This window comes from Echinops telfairi, unplaced genomic scaffold (assembly GCF_000313985.2).
Source record: "Echinops telfairi isolate 266 unplaced genomic scaffold, ASM31398v2 ScPeMD7_7469;HRSCAF=8507_0, whole genome shotgun sequence".
NCBI lineage: Eukaryota > Metazoa > Chordata > Mammalia > Afrosoricida > Tenrecidae > Echinops > Echinops telfairi.
In genome coordinates this window covers 92,785,724-92,804,591 of record NW_022111372.1, presented here as the reverse complement: position 1 = coordinate 92,804,591, position 18,868 = coordinate 92,785,724, and the positions used below count along the sequence as shown (strand labels likewise).

The window sequence follows — 18,868 nt, the reverse complement described above, 5'->3', positions numbered from 1 at the left end:
AAGGAGGGCTGCTAGTTTCTGGACAGAAAAGCATTTTATTCAAAGAGTGCCTACCCTCCAGATTACAATGCAGCACCACACACTTTATGGCGCCCAGCCAGACAAACTGGAATTGAGTCCTGGGGTCCAACAGAGTCCAACACATTGGGGAATGACAAGTGGTGAGGGGCCACGCAAAAAGATTCATTCGTTTGTGTTCACAATATTTATTACTCATCATGCGGCTTGGTAAGGGCTCAATCTTGCAGTAAATTCCAGACACTGTTGTAGGTTTTGAGTACGTAGCCGTGAATAAGAAACCCGGTGGTCTGTGCTCCAGTGAAGCTCCCGATGAAGCGAAAGACAAGCGGTGGCTGCAAGTATGTAAACTTGTGCAAGGAGCGCAAAGGAAATAACAGGCAGTGGAAACTGTCCTAAGGATGCTAGATTCTGAGGTCTGGCAGCCGTGGGCAGCTTTTGAGCAGGAGTGGCCAGGAAGGGGGCGGGCTTTAGGGGGCGGGAAGACTGCAGGCAAGCAGCGCTGGAAATTTTAACATGCAAATATTTCTTGTATGAATGAAGATCGAGCGGGGTTTACAGGCGACAGGGTCTCTTGGTGCGCTCGGTGTTGTCCCAGGGGCAGCAGGCTGTATTTTCAGTGCAAGCTCGGTTGCCCAACAGTCCTGGGTGGACTGCCGGAGAACTACAGCCTAATTCCCTGAAATTTCGGCACATCTAGAGTCCTCCACTCCCAGACCAACAGACGCATCGCTGCAGACTCGAATCCAGGCCCCAGCAAGCAGGGAAAGGTCCAGGGTGGCTGGAATTTTAGCACAGCCTAGCTCACCCTACAGTCTCAAGGTCTGCAACAACCGGCGGGCGGGAAAGGGCGGAGCTTACGTTGCGGACCTAGGCGGTGGCGTGGGAACCGCCCCCGCCCTAGGCCCCGCCTCCAGCCCCCGATGATTGGTCCAAATCCGCGGAAGGGACGGGCGTCCAGGAGCTGCCGGGGGGGGTTCGGGCTGAGGCAGACGCGCTGATTGGCCCAGCAGGATTAGGTCATCGCTAGCAGGTTCGAGCGGCCCGGAGGCCGGCTGGGCGGCAGCGGCTGCTGTGAGAGGGCGCTGGAGCCTGCTAGCGCTGGAGCCAGCCAAGGAGGCGGGGAGGCGGTGTTCGCACTCGCTCGCCTGATCGCTCGCTCGCTCGCTCGCTTCCCGGCGCCGCTCCGAGTCCGCGGCCACCGTTCCTTCGCGCCCACCATTCAGCTGCGCGCCCGAGAGCAGCCGCCCACCGCCCGATCCGGGCTTCTTTTGGGAGTCGCGCGCGTCGGCGAACCTCGCGCCGGCGAGCCTCGCGCGGAGAGCGAGTAGCGCCACACCTGTGGAGCCGGCGTCCGTCGGGGGTGCCGGCCGAGCGCCCGCCGCGTGCGTGCTCCCCGCGACTGTCCGCCCGGGCCCCGGGGGACGCGCGCCCCCCGGCTGGGCGCCGCGGGCACCATGGGGCTCCCGGCGCTGGAGTTCAGCGACTGCTGCCTCGACAGCCCGCACTTCCGAGAGACGCTCAAGTCGCACGAAGCGGAGCTGGACAAGACCAACAAATTTATCAAGGAGCTTATTAAGGACGGGAAGACGCTCATCAGCGCGCTCAAGAGTGAGTGTCCCCGAGGCCGGCGGGGACGGCCGTCCGGGCGGGAGGGGCGGTCGGCGGCGCTCAGCCCCGGTCTGGAGCGCGCTGTGGGTTCCCAGCCCGCAGCGCCTGGTGATGGGTGTGGAGGCTCCCCGGGGCAGGAAGGATGCATAAGCGGGCGAGCCAGCAAGTCAGATGAGGAGGGGACCCGTCGCCGAGCCCTTTGCGTTGACGGGTGGCGGCGAGGAGACCCCGGCACGAGGCCTCTCTTGGGGACCGCGGGTGGGTGTGCGCGGCACACAGGTACCCCGCGAGTGGGCGGTAGGTAGTGCCTGGCGCGCCGCAGCCTGTGGGCAAAGCCTGGCGTGTTCGCGACAGTGTCTCCCGCAGGGGCCCCGGGGCTCCCTCCTGGGTGCCCAGCGGTGTGGCCGGAGCGCGCCCTGCCCAGAGGGCGCTGCCTCTCCTCGGAAAGGCAGGTGTGGCTCTCTGGATCCCTGCGGGCAGCGTCAGGCCCTTGCTTCTCCGAAAGACACAGGCGCTGCCCAGAAAGAGGCTGCGTGGAGTGGTTGGCTAGTCTGCCACCCCCAAATCGAGGGGCATTGCCATTATGTGTGCAGGTTCGGATTCTCGGGATTAGCAGAAGGTGATAGGGGTGGCAGTACAGAATCAGAGTGTTCCTTTACTCTAAACTGTGGGCGAGGGTTTAAAAATAGAATGAACGTCTCCTGACTCCCTCTCTCGTTTCCCTCGTTCTGCGTTTTCCCTTTCCTATTATCCTTGAAAATTCAAGGGTCAGGGAAGAAATGCCCTCTCTCCCCACCCAGAAAGGAGAAATCTAAATTCTTGTTAAAGATAAACTAGCTTTTTGTGAACCTGTTCCCCCGGCTCCCCCCCCCTCCCCCACGTTCTGCTCATTTCTTCTTTTTGCTTTTGATGAGGAAACATGAAATTCACATCTTGTGCATGTTTTTCTCTTTACTTTTGAGAAGCCGGGGTGAGTTTTCCTTCTGCCTCAATAGAGTGCTCTAGGGACCAGCGCCTGGGATTATGAGTGTGTTTTTGGCCCCCTTTCAGTCCACCTGTTGTAAAAACCGTCCAGCCCATCTTCTAGTTTTCAGAATTAGGAATTGTGGAATTGTCTTCGACTCTTCCTTTACCTGTGGGGGTGATAGACTTCTTTAATGCGTGTTATCTTTCAGAATGAGAGGTGCATTGGTAGCATAAGGCCTAAGCTGTGAGAAATTGACACTCCAAGGAGTGTCTGAGATGTCATTTCGTGAGTCTATTGCTGCTTAAAATGAAGATTGCTTCTAAAAATGAAGACAGAGACAATGGAATCCCTGGGTGGCAAGTGCCAATCTTTTGTGGGCGAAATGAGTATAAAAGTATTGGGAGGTGATGAAACATCTTAGAGGCAGGGCCTTTGCTAGATGCTGTGTCTTACACGAAGCATATGAATAGACTTCCTTCATCATTGACCAGCGCCATCCTTTTTCCGGGAAGACTGGGACCCACTTAAAGGTGGGATTTTGATTGAACTCTGAGACTGGCTTTCACTTGCGCCACTGCTTCATTGAGCAAAGTTTGGATTGACTAGGGGGTGCTAGGTTTTGCACTGGGCACAGAGGAAGTAGCAGTGAATAGGCTGCTGTTGGATGGACTGCCAGGCCTGCTCCATGCAGGGCATCATCACCTCACCTAAGAATGGTGTTGTGGAAACGGGAAAACAGGCTGGAGGATGCGCTAGCCTACAGTCACGTAGTTCCAGTGGCTACTCTTAGTTTTTAACTCAGTGGCGTGAGCCAGCCTTGGAGTTAATGCTCTGCCAGCTCTTGATCTCGCCCATCCCACTTGCCCTAAATGGAACTATCTGGACCAAGCCTAATGGAATTTGGACTTAAGCTTTATAACTCAGCCCTGAATCAGGGTGGTGTGTATTTGGGTGACTGGCAGTTTGCCCAATTATTATTTTTGTGTGTGTGTATGTAAGAGTGCTTTGGGTAGAAGAAACATTTCAGTAATGGCGCTGAAGGGTTGGTTTGGTTTTTTAATGGACTAGCCCTGTAACTTGAGAGAAGGACTGATTGAGATCTAGATGTTCTGATCTCTCTTAAATCCAGCTCTACGGTGACCTTGAACAAGTCATGTGATCCTCAAGAGCCCCAATTTTCTCATCTTTAAAATAAGGGTACAGCTGTGGCCTAGACTTTAAGCACTTTATCACCTATCTGGATGCCTGCTACATTGTATACTAGTAGACTAGTGTTTGTGCATTATTTTTCTTTACCACTGCTGTTTTCCCAACTCATCTTAAAAAAACCAAAAACCTGATTATTTAAAAGTGACACTGTACTCTCTCCTAGCCCTAACGTTTTACGATTTTATTTCATAGCTCAGAGTTTCAGATCTTTGAGTTTAGGTTTCCTTTGTGCATTAATCCCAGGCAATAAAACTGGCCTCCCGGGATTGCCAAAGTTCATCACCAAAGTTCATCGAGATCATTGGCTTCACAACTTCCACTTTATGAGCAAGGGACCAGCAGGACCAGAGATCAGTGACCTGCGCAAGGTGACAGAGCAGTTAAAGTGCACTTAACCCTGAGGCAGTTCTGTCCTGGAGGTCAGTGGTTCTCACACACATTTGTCTCTTGTCTTCCTTTGATAATCTGATAAAAGTTACAGGCCCTTTCTGTATGGAAAATAACTCCTTGGAACCTTTGTCTGAATCCAGATCTCTGGGCTGGATGCATGGAAGGATAAACAAAATAATTTGGAGCATCCATTTAATAAATTCCTGCTTTGGGAGACATCTCTTGTTTGATGTGGAGCAGAGCCTTGGTGATGCCGGATTAGTTACTTCTGAGGCTGATTTGTCCTGGCCTTTTCTGTGGGGGGACTTAGCCCCCCAGGACCTGTTCCCCTGCCCTGATTAATCAGTGTCAGAGAAGAGACAAGTCTCTTCTTTCCCTAGAGAAGATAGAGGCTGAAGAGATATAGGCTAGTATAGTTAAGAGGCTTAGGATCTCTCGCCTCCCTTAAGTTGAGCTCCTCAGGTCACATCATGAGTTTGGATGATAACAGTATTTCCTGGGGGCCTACAGTTTGGTGGCAAGAGTACAACCTGGAGTCAGTTAAAAAACCAGAAACCAAACTCACTGCCATTAAGTTGATCCCAATTCACAGTGACTCAATAAGACAGGGTAGAAATGCCCTTGTGGGTTTCTAAGACTGTAACTCTTTCTGGAGGTAGAAAGCCTTGTCTTTCTCCTGTGGGGTAACTGGTGGCTTCAAACTGCTGACCTTGTAGTTAGCAGTCCAGCCTGTAACCACTACACCAACGGGGCTCCTCTGGAGCCAGTTAAGCCTGGGTTCAAGTCCTGATCCTGTCATTTAGTTGATTAACTCAGGCTAGGTAAGCAATCCTGAGCTCCCCTCTGTCAGTGGGAAAAGCACTCAGACTTCATTGTGTTTGCTTAAGACCCGGATGATGTACATGTAAAGAAAGGACTAAACCCGGAGCTGGCATGCAACGCTGCTCACACGTAGCGCTTTCCAGCTCTGCCGTCGGCCTGCACTCCCAGAGCGAGGCTCATGCCGCCTTCATGCTAGCATACTCACACAGTTGTGTGTCTTTACCACTGGTGGACAAAATCCTTGTGAGATGGCTTGCATCAAGCCGTGCTTAAGTCAAAAAAGATCCACAAGTTATGAAGAAAAAATAAAAATTGAGCTCCCCAATCTCTTCTGGGCTTATTAACACGCTATTACGTTAAGTTTCCACATTTCTCGCTAGACCAACGTTCCCCTCCGTGTGGCTGTCCTTGCTACCTCTTGTGCCTTCATTGGACTCCGGGCCTTGCTGTGCCCTGTTCTCAATGGCACAACCAATGTAGGTGCATAGAAAGGAATGTGGGGTAGGCTTTGGTTTTGAGGGGTGGTTTCTGGGCTTTTTGGTAATGAGAAGTCTCTTTGATTTTGCTTTCCATTTTCTGAGAGGGAATACCTTCATTTTGTTGTCTTAGAGTGGGACAGACATGCAGTTTTAAAAAATAGCAGCTTTATTAAATTGTAATTCACTTTACGTACAGGTCACTGATTTATTTAATGTGTGTAATCAGAAAGTGTCTGAATTCAGTGGCGTTTAATACAGTCACGGAGTGAAGCAACTGTGCCCACGTTCAGTTTTAGAGCATTTCCCTTACCCTACAAAGTAACCCACACCCTATGAGTAGTCACTTTCACTTCTGCCCATCGCAAAAAACAACCACGGATCTGCTTGTTTGCCTTTGCAGATCTGCCTGTCCTAAAAACCGGAAATGCAAAGTTAATCCTCTTCTGCTAGGTGGTTTAGGCAAAAAGTTTTTTTATTTAGATTTCGGGTAGAGAAACTTTGGATCAGTAACTTTATTTCCTTCAAAAACGGTTAAGTAGACCTGTGGTCCCGGGACTGAATAATGTATTTCTAGGGCCAGAAGAAACTCCTGGTGGTATAAAGGGTTTGTATGTTGGACTGCTGACTGCAAGGTCAGCAGTTTGAAACCATCAACCGCTCCATGAACGAAAGATGAGCCTTTCTACTCCCATGAGGAGTTACAGTCTCAAACCCACAGGAGCACTCTGTTCTGCCCTATGGGGTCACTATGAGTCAGAATCGATTCAATCACAATGAGAGCATTTTGAGGCGTGGGGGAGGGGGGATTTATTTTAGTCCCTGATACTTTAATTGATATAAAGTTTATGAGACATGCAGAGGAGAAAACCAACACAAGAGTAAACATAACAATTCCTTTCGTCAATGAATTTACAGTCAATTGGGGGCAAGATATGTGGTACTGAATAAGCTGTACCCTGCGGGTTGGTGTCCTGCTGGGTGACATCTTTTTACAAAATGAAGTGACTAGTTCTATTTCTTATTCTGAACTTATGTTTTCCATGAGACTTTCAAAGAAATGATGTGCCTTTCTCATTGCATTTTGCTCAAAAACCAAACAAGACCAAAGACTCATTGCCATCAAGTCACTTCTGACCCACAGTGGCCCCATAGGACAGAGTAAGCTGCCTGTTGGTTCAAAGCTGCGACGCTACTGGAGCAGACAGCCCTGTCTTTCTCCCGTCACGCAGCAGTCTAGTGTGTAACGCACTACGCCATCAGGGTTCCCACTACGTTTTGGCGCTCAGTGATTTTAAGATCTCTAAGTCTATATCATATTCACAAAATAAGTACAATGAGCTCTGTTTTTTGAATTTCATGTGCCCCGGTGGCGTAGTGGGCTATGCACTGAGCTGCTAACCACAAGGTTGGCCGTTTGAGCCCACTAGCCCAGTACAGGAAAAATTTGAGACTAGCTATACCCATGAAGATCGAAAGTCTCTGACGCTCAAATGGAGCAGTCCTACTTGGTACTGTAGGGTCTCTATGAGTTGGAATCTACTTGAGTGAATTAGTAAGGAATTCTGGTGACGCTGTAGGGTAATCTTTGGACTGTTAACCACAGGTTGGCAGTTCAAACCCACTAGTCACTCCTTGGAGGAAAAATGAGAAGTTGTGCTCCTGAAAAGCTCTGCAGCCTCAGAAACCCTCTTTGGGTTACCGTGAGTTGGAATTGACTTGGTGGCAGTTGGGGTGGGGGTTGTGCACTAGTGAAAGTTTTTCAGAGCAAATTCGTTTTCTCAATTGAAAGTTCATACACAGATTGTTCACTGACATTGGTCACCATCCCCACAATGTGTCAACACTCTGTTTCTTCCCTGGGCTCCCCACTTATATTAGTCTGGGTTCCCTGCCTCTTCCTGTCTTTCCATCTTTGGCTTTCAGCCATGTTGTCCTTTTGACTTTGCATAGTTGATTAATTGTTCTGAGGAACACTTTCTTCGTGGATGTTGTTTGTTTTATAGTCTCTGCTAGTATCTGGCCTTTGGGAATGTTGCCAGTTTCAAGCCAGACAGTTCTCTCTGGGTGACCATCTTAGGTTCCTCTGGTCTCTTTTGAGTCGGAAGTCTGGCCCTTTCACTTATTTTTTGGTGTTGAATTTTGTTCTCTCTCTTTTTTTTTTGCCCATTCTCACCAGCATCTTCTCTTTGGGTCTTGGTCAGAGCAGTTGGTAGTAGGTAGTTGGTAGTGGTTCTTCTGAGCTCAGGTTTGAACTGAGTGCTTGCAACAGGTCCACGAGGTTTTTAGTGGAGTAACAGAAATGTGTCAGAATTGGATGGTGGTGATGGTTGTGTAACTCTACAAACAAACTAAAAGTTGAGGAATGTGAATTTCAGCATCTGTAAATTATACTTCAATACAATGTACTTCAACGAGCTACCTTTGAGAATGAACATATTTATGTTAAGAGAAATAGCCTCAGCTGCCTTCTCTCTCAATGCTGATGCTGGTGGTCTTTCTGAGAAGTAAGACAGAGGGGGGGGTGGTGGTGGTTAATAAATGATCGTTTATCGACCTTAAAGGAGAAAGAAAGGCATAGTAAAGGAGCCCCTGTGGCCTAGAGGGCTACAGTGTGTTGGGCTGCTAACCACAGGTCGGCAATTCAGACGCACTTCCGCTCTGAGGGAGGAGGAGGAGGTGGGGTGATTGCTCCCCGGAGGATGTAAAGCCTGCAGGGCCGCTGCTGTGAGTTGGAATGCCTTCATGGCAGTGATTTGGTTTTTGGTTCATGTGGTCATTGTCACAGTTGTGTACACATCAACCACTCATCCCAGCCGAGCCCACCGAGTGTGCTTCTAGGAGAAAACGAGACATTCCAGAAGCCCGCAGTGGCTGTGGTTAAAAGGAGGGCATACCTCTCAGAGGGGTGAGAGTTACTGTTGAGGTGCACTTCGTTCAATCCAGCGGAAAACAGAATGGAACAAATGGGAGAGATTTTTGAAAAGCCAACGCTATATAAAGACTTCAACATCTTATTTGGATTCAATTTTCTGTTGTTTATATTTGTGTGAGTCAGACTCCAAATGTCACCATTGCAAATTACCACCATTAACAAATAATTAGTGAATGCCTTTAAAAAAAATTAAGGTGCTAAAGCAAAGCAAATGAACTGGGACAAACTTTTCATTTCCTAACTTTGTACCCGTTTATTACTTAGGATTTTGAGTAAGGTTGACAAAGCAGATTGGCATCAAAGATCCTTAGGGGTTTATGTCATTCAAGGAGGATTCATTTTGTGATCGTAAAAAGCCTCTACTGTGTACAAAAGGGTGATGTACTTTAAGGCACACAACACACAACTCGTGTTGTTGATTTAAATTAAAAAAAGTGCTTGAGTTACCGAATGAAAAGAAGTACCCAATTTACCGAATCTGACCCAGGAGCAGGCCCCTGGCCTCTCACTTCAGTAACCATTAACTCAGTTGAAAGCCCATGCCTGGCAGCATCCCTGATCACTCAGTGCTACCCCAAAGAAATGCGTTGCTTTTCAAGGTGAGGAATCAGTCAACCCTCATGGGCCCCTCTAGCCCACTTTGGTTCTGCAACGACCCTGTGAAATTCTTCGCTGTTCTTTGCTGCCCGGGGCTCAGGGCTCAGAGAAACTGCTGCAACAGTCTCCTTGCATAATATAGCATCCGCTGCGCATTCCGTGTCTAGGATCGGGATCTGTAAAGAACCTGTATCTTCACTGTCAGCACTCTTACTGGTGTCTGTTCAGATCTTCTGAGGGTACATTCTTTTATGGCTTAGGATCCCTGGTGGCATAGCGGTTCCCCATCTGGCTGCGAATTGCAAGGTCAGCAGTTCAAAACTAACACCGGCTCAGTGGGAGAAAGGGCTTTCCACTCCCACAGAGAGTTACCGTTTCAGAAACTCACAAAGGCAGTTCTACCCTGTCTTGGTGGGTCATGATTGGGCAGCGACCTGATGGCAGTAGTTTGGCTTTTTGATACTTTATAGCTTGGCTTACACTTTTTCCCTTTGCTTTGTAAAGCTCTTGATGACTAAGTGCGTGGCACTTAAGACTTGTCCTTCAACTTCATTTCCCTTTGACAGAGCCACATCAGGAGGCCACAGCGAGGAATGGTTCCGTGAGGCTGTGGTTGGGGTTTCTGCTTCGCATAGGCAGGCTAGCATCCCCTTGGGGCAAAGGCCCCGGGCCGGACTTCCTCATTTTGTCCACTGTCGGCTGATGATCAGGAAACCCCTAAGTTGACATAATGAAAATGGCCCGTGAAGAACCACTGTCCCTCCTGAGCGCCTGGGAAGCCACCCCTGGAGGCACCTTGTTATCCCGTCAAAGCCATCACCTTGAACAAAAGCAGCCCTGGGGGCTTTTGGCAGGCACATTGAGCGTGAAGGCAATAGGAAAGCTAGCCGTGAAAGGGGGCTATCTAGATTTAAATTTCTGCTCGACCCCAGTTTTAATTAAAAGACATTATAACACCGTGCGTTTCACAGTACTGCATCTCCTGCACATAATGCACGCACAGACATAATAGGCACACACGCGTAATACACATAGCTCTCATAGAAGGCTCTCACACAATGGAGTTGGATGATTTGAAAAAATGAGTAAATACCGTGTGCATTATCTGTGTAAAAGTTGTGTACGTATGCTGCCAGCGAAGGCAGACAAATATATGGAGCCTGGTGGATGTTCAAGTGCTTGACCATCACACCACCAGGCTCCTGGGTATTTCTTAGGTTGCCATCCAAGGAAGGCCTTCATTCAGCACATGTGAAGTCCCTGCAGAGAAGTAATAGACACGGAGTCAGGAGGTGAGAGAGTCCCTAGGGCATTTGAGGACGAGTAGGGGGAACGAAAAGCTTTCTACTCCATGAGAGTCACAGTCTCGGAATCCCAGACGGCAGTTCTGCCCTGTTCTCTAGGGTCACTATGGGTTGGAACCGCCGCAATGGCAGTCAGTTTGAGGGCAGCAGCGTCGCACCAGTGACTAACAGGTGGTGAATGGAGAGAGAGCTCATGAGGGGCCAGATGACAGAGGTGCTCAGTGCCACAAAGAACTCGTGGTTCGTTCGAATTAGGGAGCGATATTTCTTACATGTATTTTAAAGAGCTCATGTGGCGAATGGCTACAGAGGGGTGGGAGTAAAGGCGGGTAGAACTGTCACGAGACTGCCGTGAGACTCAGGTCACCGGGACTAAAGGTACAGTCTGGCAATGGGGCCAGATTCCAGATTCATTTGGAAGTTGAGCCCACAGGGCTAGATTTTTGATTGGTTGTGGCGTGTGAGAGGCGTCAAGAATAATTCAGGGGTGTGGGACCTTGACCATGACAGGTGAATGAGGATGCTTTTTTCTGAGATGGAGAACGCTTGGGGAGGATTAGGCTTGGGAGAAAAACCAAGAATATGAGTGAATGATATGACCATTTAAAGACCAAAAGAAAAAAAAGAAAGTAGTTTATGAATATGTTCTTATAAAAGCATCAAAAAGTATAAAAGTACTTTTATACTTGTGTCAAAACCAGCTTGGGGCGGGGCAAGGGGTGGGAGTGGGTGGGAGAGAAACCAGAGTTTTTACCCACTGATGACAGTTTGTCCTGCTTTTCCTAGCCCTCTTTCTGTATTTGCTTTTTCAAAAATGGGATTATACCATCTCAAATTACTCTGTTTTGCTTTCCCTGCTAATATTGTCTGAAAGAAGCTCCATGCCAGTACATGTACATACTGCATTCCTTCAGTGCGTGCAGAATGTTCTGTGTGGGCATACTGTATTTACTTTTCCCCGCTTCATATTGAAGGATGATACTCAGCATGGCTTTGGATTTTCCTTGTTGGAACAGGGGTGTGGTAATCCTCATGTATCCTTGTAGGAGGAGTTGGGAGGGGCGGTGAATTTCCCTGGGAAGCGGGTCTTCAAAGTGGACTTGTTGCCAGCCCCACTTTTCACACACTGATTGGCAGCAGTAGTTTAGGTCCTTCGCACCCTGGTAGCCGGCGCTATTGAGCGCGCTAGGCTATATTTCAGACGCTTTTCCTTTTGCTTAAACCGGAAGTACAGTATCCTGAACTGGCCCCTTTGTTAGGCACAGAGACTGATTCTCAAAGGGGCAGGGGAAAGGAAGAAATCTGGAGGGCGTGCGAATGTGAATGTGAGCGAGTGAGTGGGTGGGAGAGAACAATTCCTTGGCTTTGCCCTAATTAGCCTTGAACTGGTCAGATAGATACATTTGCGAGCTCCAGGTTTTTTCAGGTAAAGGGGGTCATGGGATGAACACTCTTTGTGGAACCAGGCTGTTTGAAGCCCCAGTTAGAGAGGCCAGGAAGGAAGTCATGTTTGCAAGAGTAAGGAGAACAATAACAGTAGTGGCCAGAGGAAGGCTTATAAATTAGTCGCTGGGGCTTACACATTTTCGTAGAAACCCAGAGAGAGAGAAAGAGGAAATAATAAGGAAAGCAGCTTGGCAGTGTGGGCCCAAAGTGTCACAGTGTGTTTATGTCTGACTGGGCTCACCTTGGTTGGAAGGCACAGCATCCCACAGAGGGTGAGCGTCAAGAGTGGGCACTTGTCTGCTATATTTAGAACGAAGAGGTTCCCGGAGCTAGGGTGTTGTGTGTGTGTGCATGCCCACGTGCACATGCACTTTCTTTGCCACATGGACAAAGGTCTCAGGGATTTGGGAATAATTCTGGACCTAAACCTTGTTAGCTAACTGGCCTCTCTGGCTCAAGCCACCAAGTAAACCACTCTCTGACTCTTGCTGCTTCCACATGGGAAAACCCCCCAAAACCAAACCTAACAAAAGGACGGACTCTTTCACATGGTTTTAAAGATAACACAGGTAGGTTTCACCACACATCTGACTTTGCTATCAGACCTGCTGTCAAGTCTACTCCGAGGTAATTGGACCACTTTGGAGCTGTGGACGGGCTCCTCGGTGAGCTGTAAGATGGCATTTCTGGCAGGCTGAATGGAACTTGAGGCTGTTTCTCTGTCAAGGGCTCTGTTGAGCCAGATCGGCCCTAAACCTACAGAAATCCCCAACTGCATGTCTCATTATTACAGCGGTGAGTCAGAGATAGAAAATGAATGTTGTTTGAGTGAATAAAACAGAGTGGCATTTTCACTTTAATCCATACCTTTCTTTAAAAAGTTTATCTCAATAGCTGTTACCTATAAATGATACGCAATTTAAATGCAAAAAAAAAAAATGTATGTAAGTATCCCGACAACCCTTTTTTCCTTCAACCCTGTTCGGCTGCCAGAGGTAACATTTTAGCCGGGTTTTTTGGTGTATCTTTTATGTAATCTTTGCATCTGCCAGTGTGTGTACCTATCTGTTGTTGTTGCTAGATCTGTGGAGTCGATTCTCTCTCATAGCCCTGTGTGCAACAGAATGACGCACCCCCCAGTCCCAGTGGCCATCCACAAATGGTTCTTAATGTTGAGGCCCATTGTTGCAGCCACTGTGTCATCCGTCTCGTCCAGGGCCTTCCTCCTTTTTGCTTTCCTTTCACTTTACCAAGCATGCTCTTCTCTAGGGACTGGTCCCTCCTGAAGACGTGTCCAAAGGATGGAAGGTGAAGTCTTTCTGGCTGTCCTTCCAAGACAGATCTGTCTGTTCTTCTGGCAGTCCACGGCACTTTCACGATTCCTCACCAGCACCAGCGTAATTCAAATTCATCGATTGCTCACCAGGCCTCCTCCTGCCAGCTCTCTCATGCATATGAGGCAATAGAAAGTTCCGTGGTCTGGTCAGGCGCAACTGAGTCCTCCGAGTCACAGCCTGGCTTTTCAGCACTTTCAGGAGCAGCCCTGTGCAGCAGGTTTCCTTTCGTTCTCCTCACTGCTGCTTCCGTGAGCAATGAGTGTGGACCCAAGCAAGACAAAATCGGTGACAACTTCACTCTCCTCTGGTTATACACACACCTAGGGGTTCAGAAAGTTCATGGCAAAGTGGAATGAAAAGGTAGTAGAATTTTTCCATGAACTTTTTGAAGCCCCCTTTATAGATAGCGTCATTGCTGTCACTTCTGATTTTTGATCGCCTTCTGTGTGACGTATTGCACTGACATTTGGCCCTACACCACGTTGGGTCCATTGCTGCGGCCATTGTGGAGGGCCTGCCAGACTAGGGGGCTCTTCTTCCAGCACTGTACGGACAGCGCTTTGTTATGTTCCATAGGTTTTCTGTATTGGTGGATTGTCAGAACTCTCTTTCTAGTCTGCCTTTGTGGAAAGCACCAGGGAAGCTTGTCCCCCATAGGAGACCTTGCCAATATCTGAAATAATTGTTATATCTTCCAGCACTGTACCAGCATGCAAACACCATAGTATATACCTCTGATGGGTGGTGGATCTCTCTGGCTCTATCTGTCGTACGGTGTTTGTTTTTGGGTTGCATACCGATGTACTGCTGTGGACCTTGTTTTTCATAATTTTAGTTATTTTACGTGGGTGCATATGGAGCTAACTCTTCTTCACCATTGGTATTGCACGCTATCGTTTGGCTGTATCATAGCTTCTCTAACCAATCTCAGTTAGATGGTCTCTTAGCTTCTGCCAGGCCCAGTCATGCTGCTGTGAACACACACCTTTCAAGGCATAGTGAGCCAGTAGATCTATAGGACAGATTTCCTAGAAGCGGATCCACTGGACCAAAGGGGACTGTCCATTTGCCATTTTGCTAAGTGTTTCAGGGGAGCATTTCTGGAGTGTTTATGACAGAACTGAGTTTTTCAAATCCTGATTTTAGTGTAGGAACTTACTAGTTAGAGAAACCTTGCAGTGACCGCTGTCATAAAACCATCCGTAGATTATTTTATCCCTTTCCTACTCCCAGCTGGTATGTATTGTTCATTCTGGGATTAAAACCACCACAAAACCCAGTCCCTGAAATGAGACACAGCTGTAGCTAGGACGACAGCATGGGTTTGTGGTGCTAGTGGCAGTACGTGTGTTATGCAGTGAGTTTGGCAGACTTTTCAATATGGACAGTCTCCTACATTTGGTGTAATGGAGACCAGGACTTTGTCCAGGAGGTACCCCCGGTGCCTCTGTATTTCTCTGGGCTGTCCTGTGGGCAGTGACCTTTATGGTGACTGGCTGGGGAGCATGGCACATTGTGTCTGACGTCCTTCTTCTGTCTGCCTCTCCTGTAGGGTTTGACCCTCACCTCTGATGGTGAATGTACAATAACCCCTGTCACATGTCCAACGTGGCCTAAGTTCCCTCAAAACTCAACTCAACTGCTATTGAGTTAATTCTGACTCGCAGTGACTCTAGGACAGAGCAGAATGGCCCCGTGTGTGTTGCTGAGTCTGTAAATGGTGCCCCTGTGTAGGTTTTTTGTGGCTACAGATCTTTATCCTTCTCCCTTTGTGGCTGGTGGGTTTGAACAGCCAACCTGGATGTTAGCAGCCCATCACTGAACCCACAATGCCATCAGAGCTTTTTCAGGCTCATCGTAAATGACCTAAAATTGGCAAGCTTTGTTATTGCCACTGCTAGGTGGTCCTTGTAAGGTATGGCTCTTAGTTGCCGTTGGGTTGACTCACTCAACCTTTCAGCTACCACTGAGTGAAGCTTTGCCTGCTACAGCCCACCTTCCTGACAAATGCTCTGTTGAGCCCACACTTGTACTTGTGGTCCCTGTGTATTTCAGATGGCCCTCCAGTCCAGGGGGCTCATCGTCCAGCACTGGGTGAGACCATATCCAGTTGTGATCCACAGGATTATCATTGGCTCATTTTTCGGAACTTCATCGCCAGGCCTTTCTTCCTTGTCTTACTTAGTCGAGAAACTGCTGAAACCTACCCACTATAGGTGACCCTCCTGATACTTGAAATGCCCACCTGTCTGTCTCCCACCATCTGAGCAACACACTGCTACAGTATGGCCAACAGACAGCTGGTAGTGTTGTAAGATAACCTGTCTTAAAGATGATGTACATATGAATTCCCTTAACTAAAAATTCCCAGGCTCTGCCCAAGGATACTTTGAGACACACCCCCGTGGGACCAAACAAAAAAAACCACCCCAACTCGTTGCCATCGAGTCAGTTCTGACTCACTGTGACCCAGTAGGGCAGGGTAGAACTACCCTTTTGGTTTTCCGAGGCTGCTAATCTTTTTGGAAGCAGAAAGCAAGCTTGCCTTTTTTTCTGGAGGAGCGACTGGTTGTTTCCGACTGCTCTCTCTGTGGACAGCCCAGCTCACACCCGTTGTGCCGCACCCACAGGCCCTGGGCGTCTGCACCTCCACAGGGCCCCCTGGTGATTTGCATGGCTGCAGCCCTTGGGACCACACAGGAAGCCTGAATAGACCAAATGAGTCTCCCTAAGCCTTGTCCTCACCACAGCCTCGTCCTCACTCCTGTTGGTGCGCCTTCCCGTTCCTGGAAGTTGTCTGTAACACTGTAGCCCAAGGAATGGAATGACAGGGACGTGTTCCAGACATTTACAAGTTCTCCTGACTTCCGAGTATCTCCGCCAGTGTGGCCGAAGCTTGGGTCCAGTTTCCTGTGAGCCGGGCCCTTTCTGTAGCATTGGAACTCGGAAAGGAAACTTCATGCTCCTCCGCAATCACAGGGCAATGTTTCCCACAGTGAGCTCTGACTGCGCTTGTCAGGGTTAAAGTCATTTGAGGTCAGAGCCTGTAATTATGTTGCACTTTTTTTTCCTTTAAAAAAAAGGCGTTCAGGAAGTATAATGATGGGGCTGGGCTTTAACACAGCCCAAGGGGACTCCGTGTCTGGTGGAGAGGAGGGGAAAGAAAGACTGACCACGGCTTCTGGAGATGAGATGCCCCCAACCCAGGGAGAGCTGATCTCTCCCCGGGCGGGGTAGGTGTCCTCATTACTGGCAAACACTGGGTGCTTATCTCTGTTGTGATCCCAGCGGGTTGTCAGTGACCCAGCAGACCACAGCCTCTGCTGCCAAGTCCCCAGGGTGTCGCCACCGGGAGACCAGCGCTGGGTTCCTCCTGCCATTTGCTTCTTAAGGAATTCTGTGGGTTGGTCTTCTCCAGAACGGATTACCTTTGTATGTGACTTGTGCGTACAGGTGTTTGATACTGACCCTGCTCTGAGGTGCAGGTAATCCAGCAGGTGGTCAGGCCCCACCACTCCCACTCTGCGGTGTGCCTTTCTTGGAGCGGGAGGCCAGTGGAGGCAGCTGAATGGAAGGCGTCTGGCTTTTGCAGGCCAAGGCTCGGCTGCTCCCGACCCATCAGCGTCTGCTGGGCAGGCCTCAGGGACAACAGACAGCTTGCTGGCAGCCGTGTCCAGCCCTCTGACCAAAGCCGCCTAAGCTCAGTGTGCAAGGTCAGCAGGTCACCATGTTGCCAGTTCCGCTTAGGGCAACACCATGCTTCTCTTCCTGGAAAGAAATCCTGTGCTCTCTTTGCATAGCAGCATGCTGTGGTCAGTTCCGTGGCAGGGAAGCTCTGCTCCATGGCCGGGAAAATCAGAGTGGACCGGCTAGCTCGTGGTCTTCAGTGTCTTTGGGGATAGGACTGTGGCTGGTTGCGCCTGTACCCCATCCCTTCTGGCTAACGTGACTTCACCTCATACGGCGAGGCAGAGACACTGCCTCTGGGCTCGGGGCCGTGTGGTCGGAGCAGCACATGACCCAAGCATGACGGTGGACACCAGCCGAAGAGAACTCAAAGCTCACTGGGAGATTTGGGGCCATGTTTTCACCAGTCTGGTTTTCTGAATGCCTGGGTCTCATGCTTCCCAACCCCCCACTCTAATCTCCTCCACCATCCTGAAGAAGTGGGTCTTTGCATACATTTATTTATTTATTTTTGCATTTAAAAAAATGATAATTGTGTTTTTGGTGAACTTTACACCGTAAATTAGGTTCCCACGTGACAATTTCTTTACAGCTTGTTTGTTCATTGCCATTAGCTACATCTTAATAGTGGGTCAGCATTTTATTTTCTTGTAGTCTGGTTGGTCTGATCTCAGTTCTCTAGTTTCCCAATCTCCTGATATCTCATCTAGAGTAATTGCTGACCTACTGATCTCAGACGGCTGTTCTGAGTAGAGCACCACACTTATTTTGTATACTACTCTGTTACAGTGAACCCTCATTTATCGCGGTTAATCGGTTCTAGACCCTACCGTGATAAATGAAATTCCGCGAAGTAGGATTCCTTATTTGTAAATCAAATATTTTCGTAGTTAGAGCATAGAGGACATGAAAAAACACCCTTTAGTCACCATTACACTCGTATTACCCAATTTATTAAATGAAAAAGGGAAAATACAGTAAAATATTTTGGACGTTACAATTATCATTTATTATTTATTATATTCTTTATGGCATCAAGCGTGTACAGTATGAGCCAATCAGTGGCAGTAATGACAGAGCATGCGCTGTTCCGCAAAAACCGCGATAGAGTGAAGCCACGGAAGTCGAAGCGCGAAGTGGCGAGGGTTCACTGTATTTTGTTTGCTAAAAGGTGATCTCAGAGGATAGTACCAGTTCTGGGTTTCAAGGGTCTCGGAATCCTCTGGTCTCATCTGGTGCAATAAGTTTGAACTTCCAGGACTTGGAGTTCTGCTCTGCATTGTCATCCCATCTATCAGAGTCCATTCACTGATGGTGGCCTTCATCAGAAGGGCCCTTGGTGAAAGCTGGGCACCATCTAGTTCTCCTGGTCTCAGGGTGGGTAAAGTTGTGGCTCCTGTAGGCTGATAATGCTATAGACCAGTTTCTTCTTTGAGACTTTAGTTCCCTTCTATTTCTTTTGTTCCTTATCACTAGCAACCAATAGTTGTATCTGAGATGGCTGCTCATAAGCTTTTAAGAACCTAGATGTTACAAAACTGTGTCTTTTAAAGAAAAAAAGGTGGAAAGGTTTCAGTGGTTAACTTAAATGAGAAACTTATGAAATGTTGGTCAGGCGAAGGGTGACGCATCTCTTAATGTGGCACCTCGTGAGCACTTGAAAGAGGTCTTACGCAGCAGATTTGCCCAACGTAATTATGCCATTTGCTTTCTTCACCGTGGCTTCTGTGAGCATGGCCTGTGAATCCAAGTAATGTGAAATCCCTGGTAACTCTGATCTTTTCAAACTGTTGAAGAGCACGGAGGTCACTTTGGAAACTAAAGTGCCTCTGGCCCAAGTCATGGTATTCTCCATCACCTCAATTGCATGTGAAATTTAGGTTAAGAACAAGAAAGACCAAAGAATTGATGCATTCGAATTGTGGTGTTGACTCAGACTATTAAAAGCATGTGGACTGCCAGAAAAACAAACAATTCTATCGTGGAAGAAGCACTTCCACAATGCTCCTTAGAGTTAAGGATGATGATACTTTGTCTCACATACTTTGGACATGTCCCTAGGAAAGGAC

At 48.5% G+C, this 18,868-nt stretch overlaps 1 protein-coding gene across 1 annotated transcript in view; it reads left to right on the top strand.

Moving 5' to 3' along the window:
- The first annotated feature begins 1,473 nt into the window (after positions 1-1,473).
- The window catches only part of ARHGAP26 (Rho GTPase activating protein 26), a 529,711-nt gene continuing 512,316 nt past the window's right edge, over positions 1,474-18,868 (top strand). The window contains exons 1-4 of the mRNA XM_013005615.2: positions 1,474-1,629; positions 2,135-2,170; positions 7,852-7,876; positions 12,569-12,603. Of these exons, the coding sequence (XP_012861069.1) occupies positions 1,476-1,629; positions 2,135-2,170; positions 7,852-7,876; positions 12,569-12,603 (250 nt within the window). The 5' untranslated portion in view covers positions 1,474-1,475. The remainder of the gene's footprint in view (positions 1,630-2,134; positions 2,171-7,851; positions 7,877-12,568; positions 12,604-18,868) is intronic.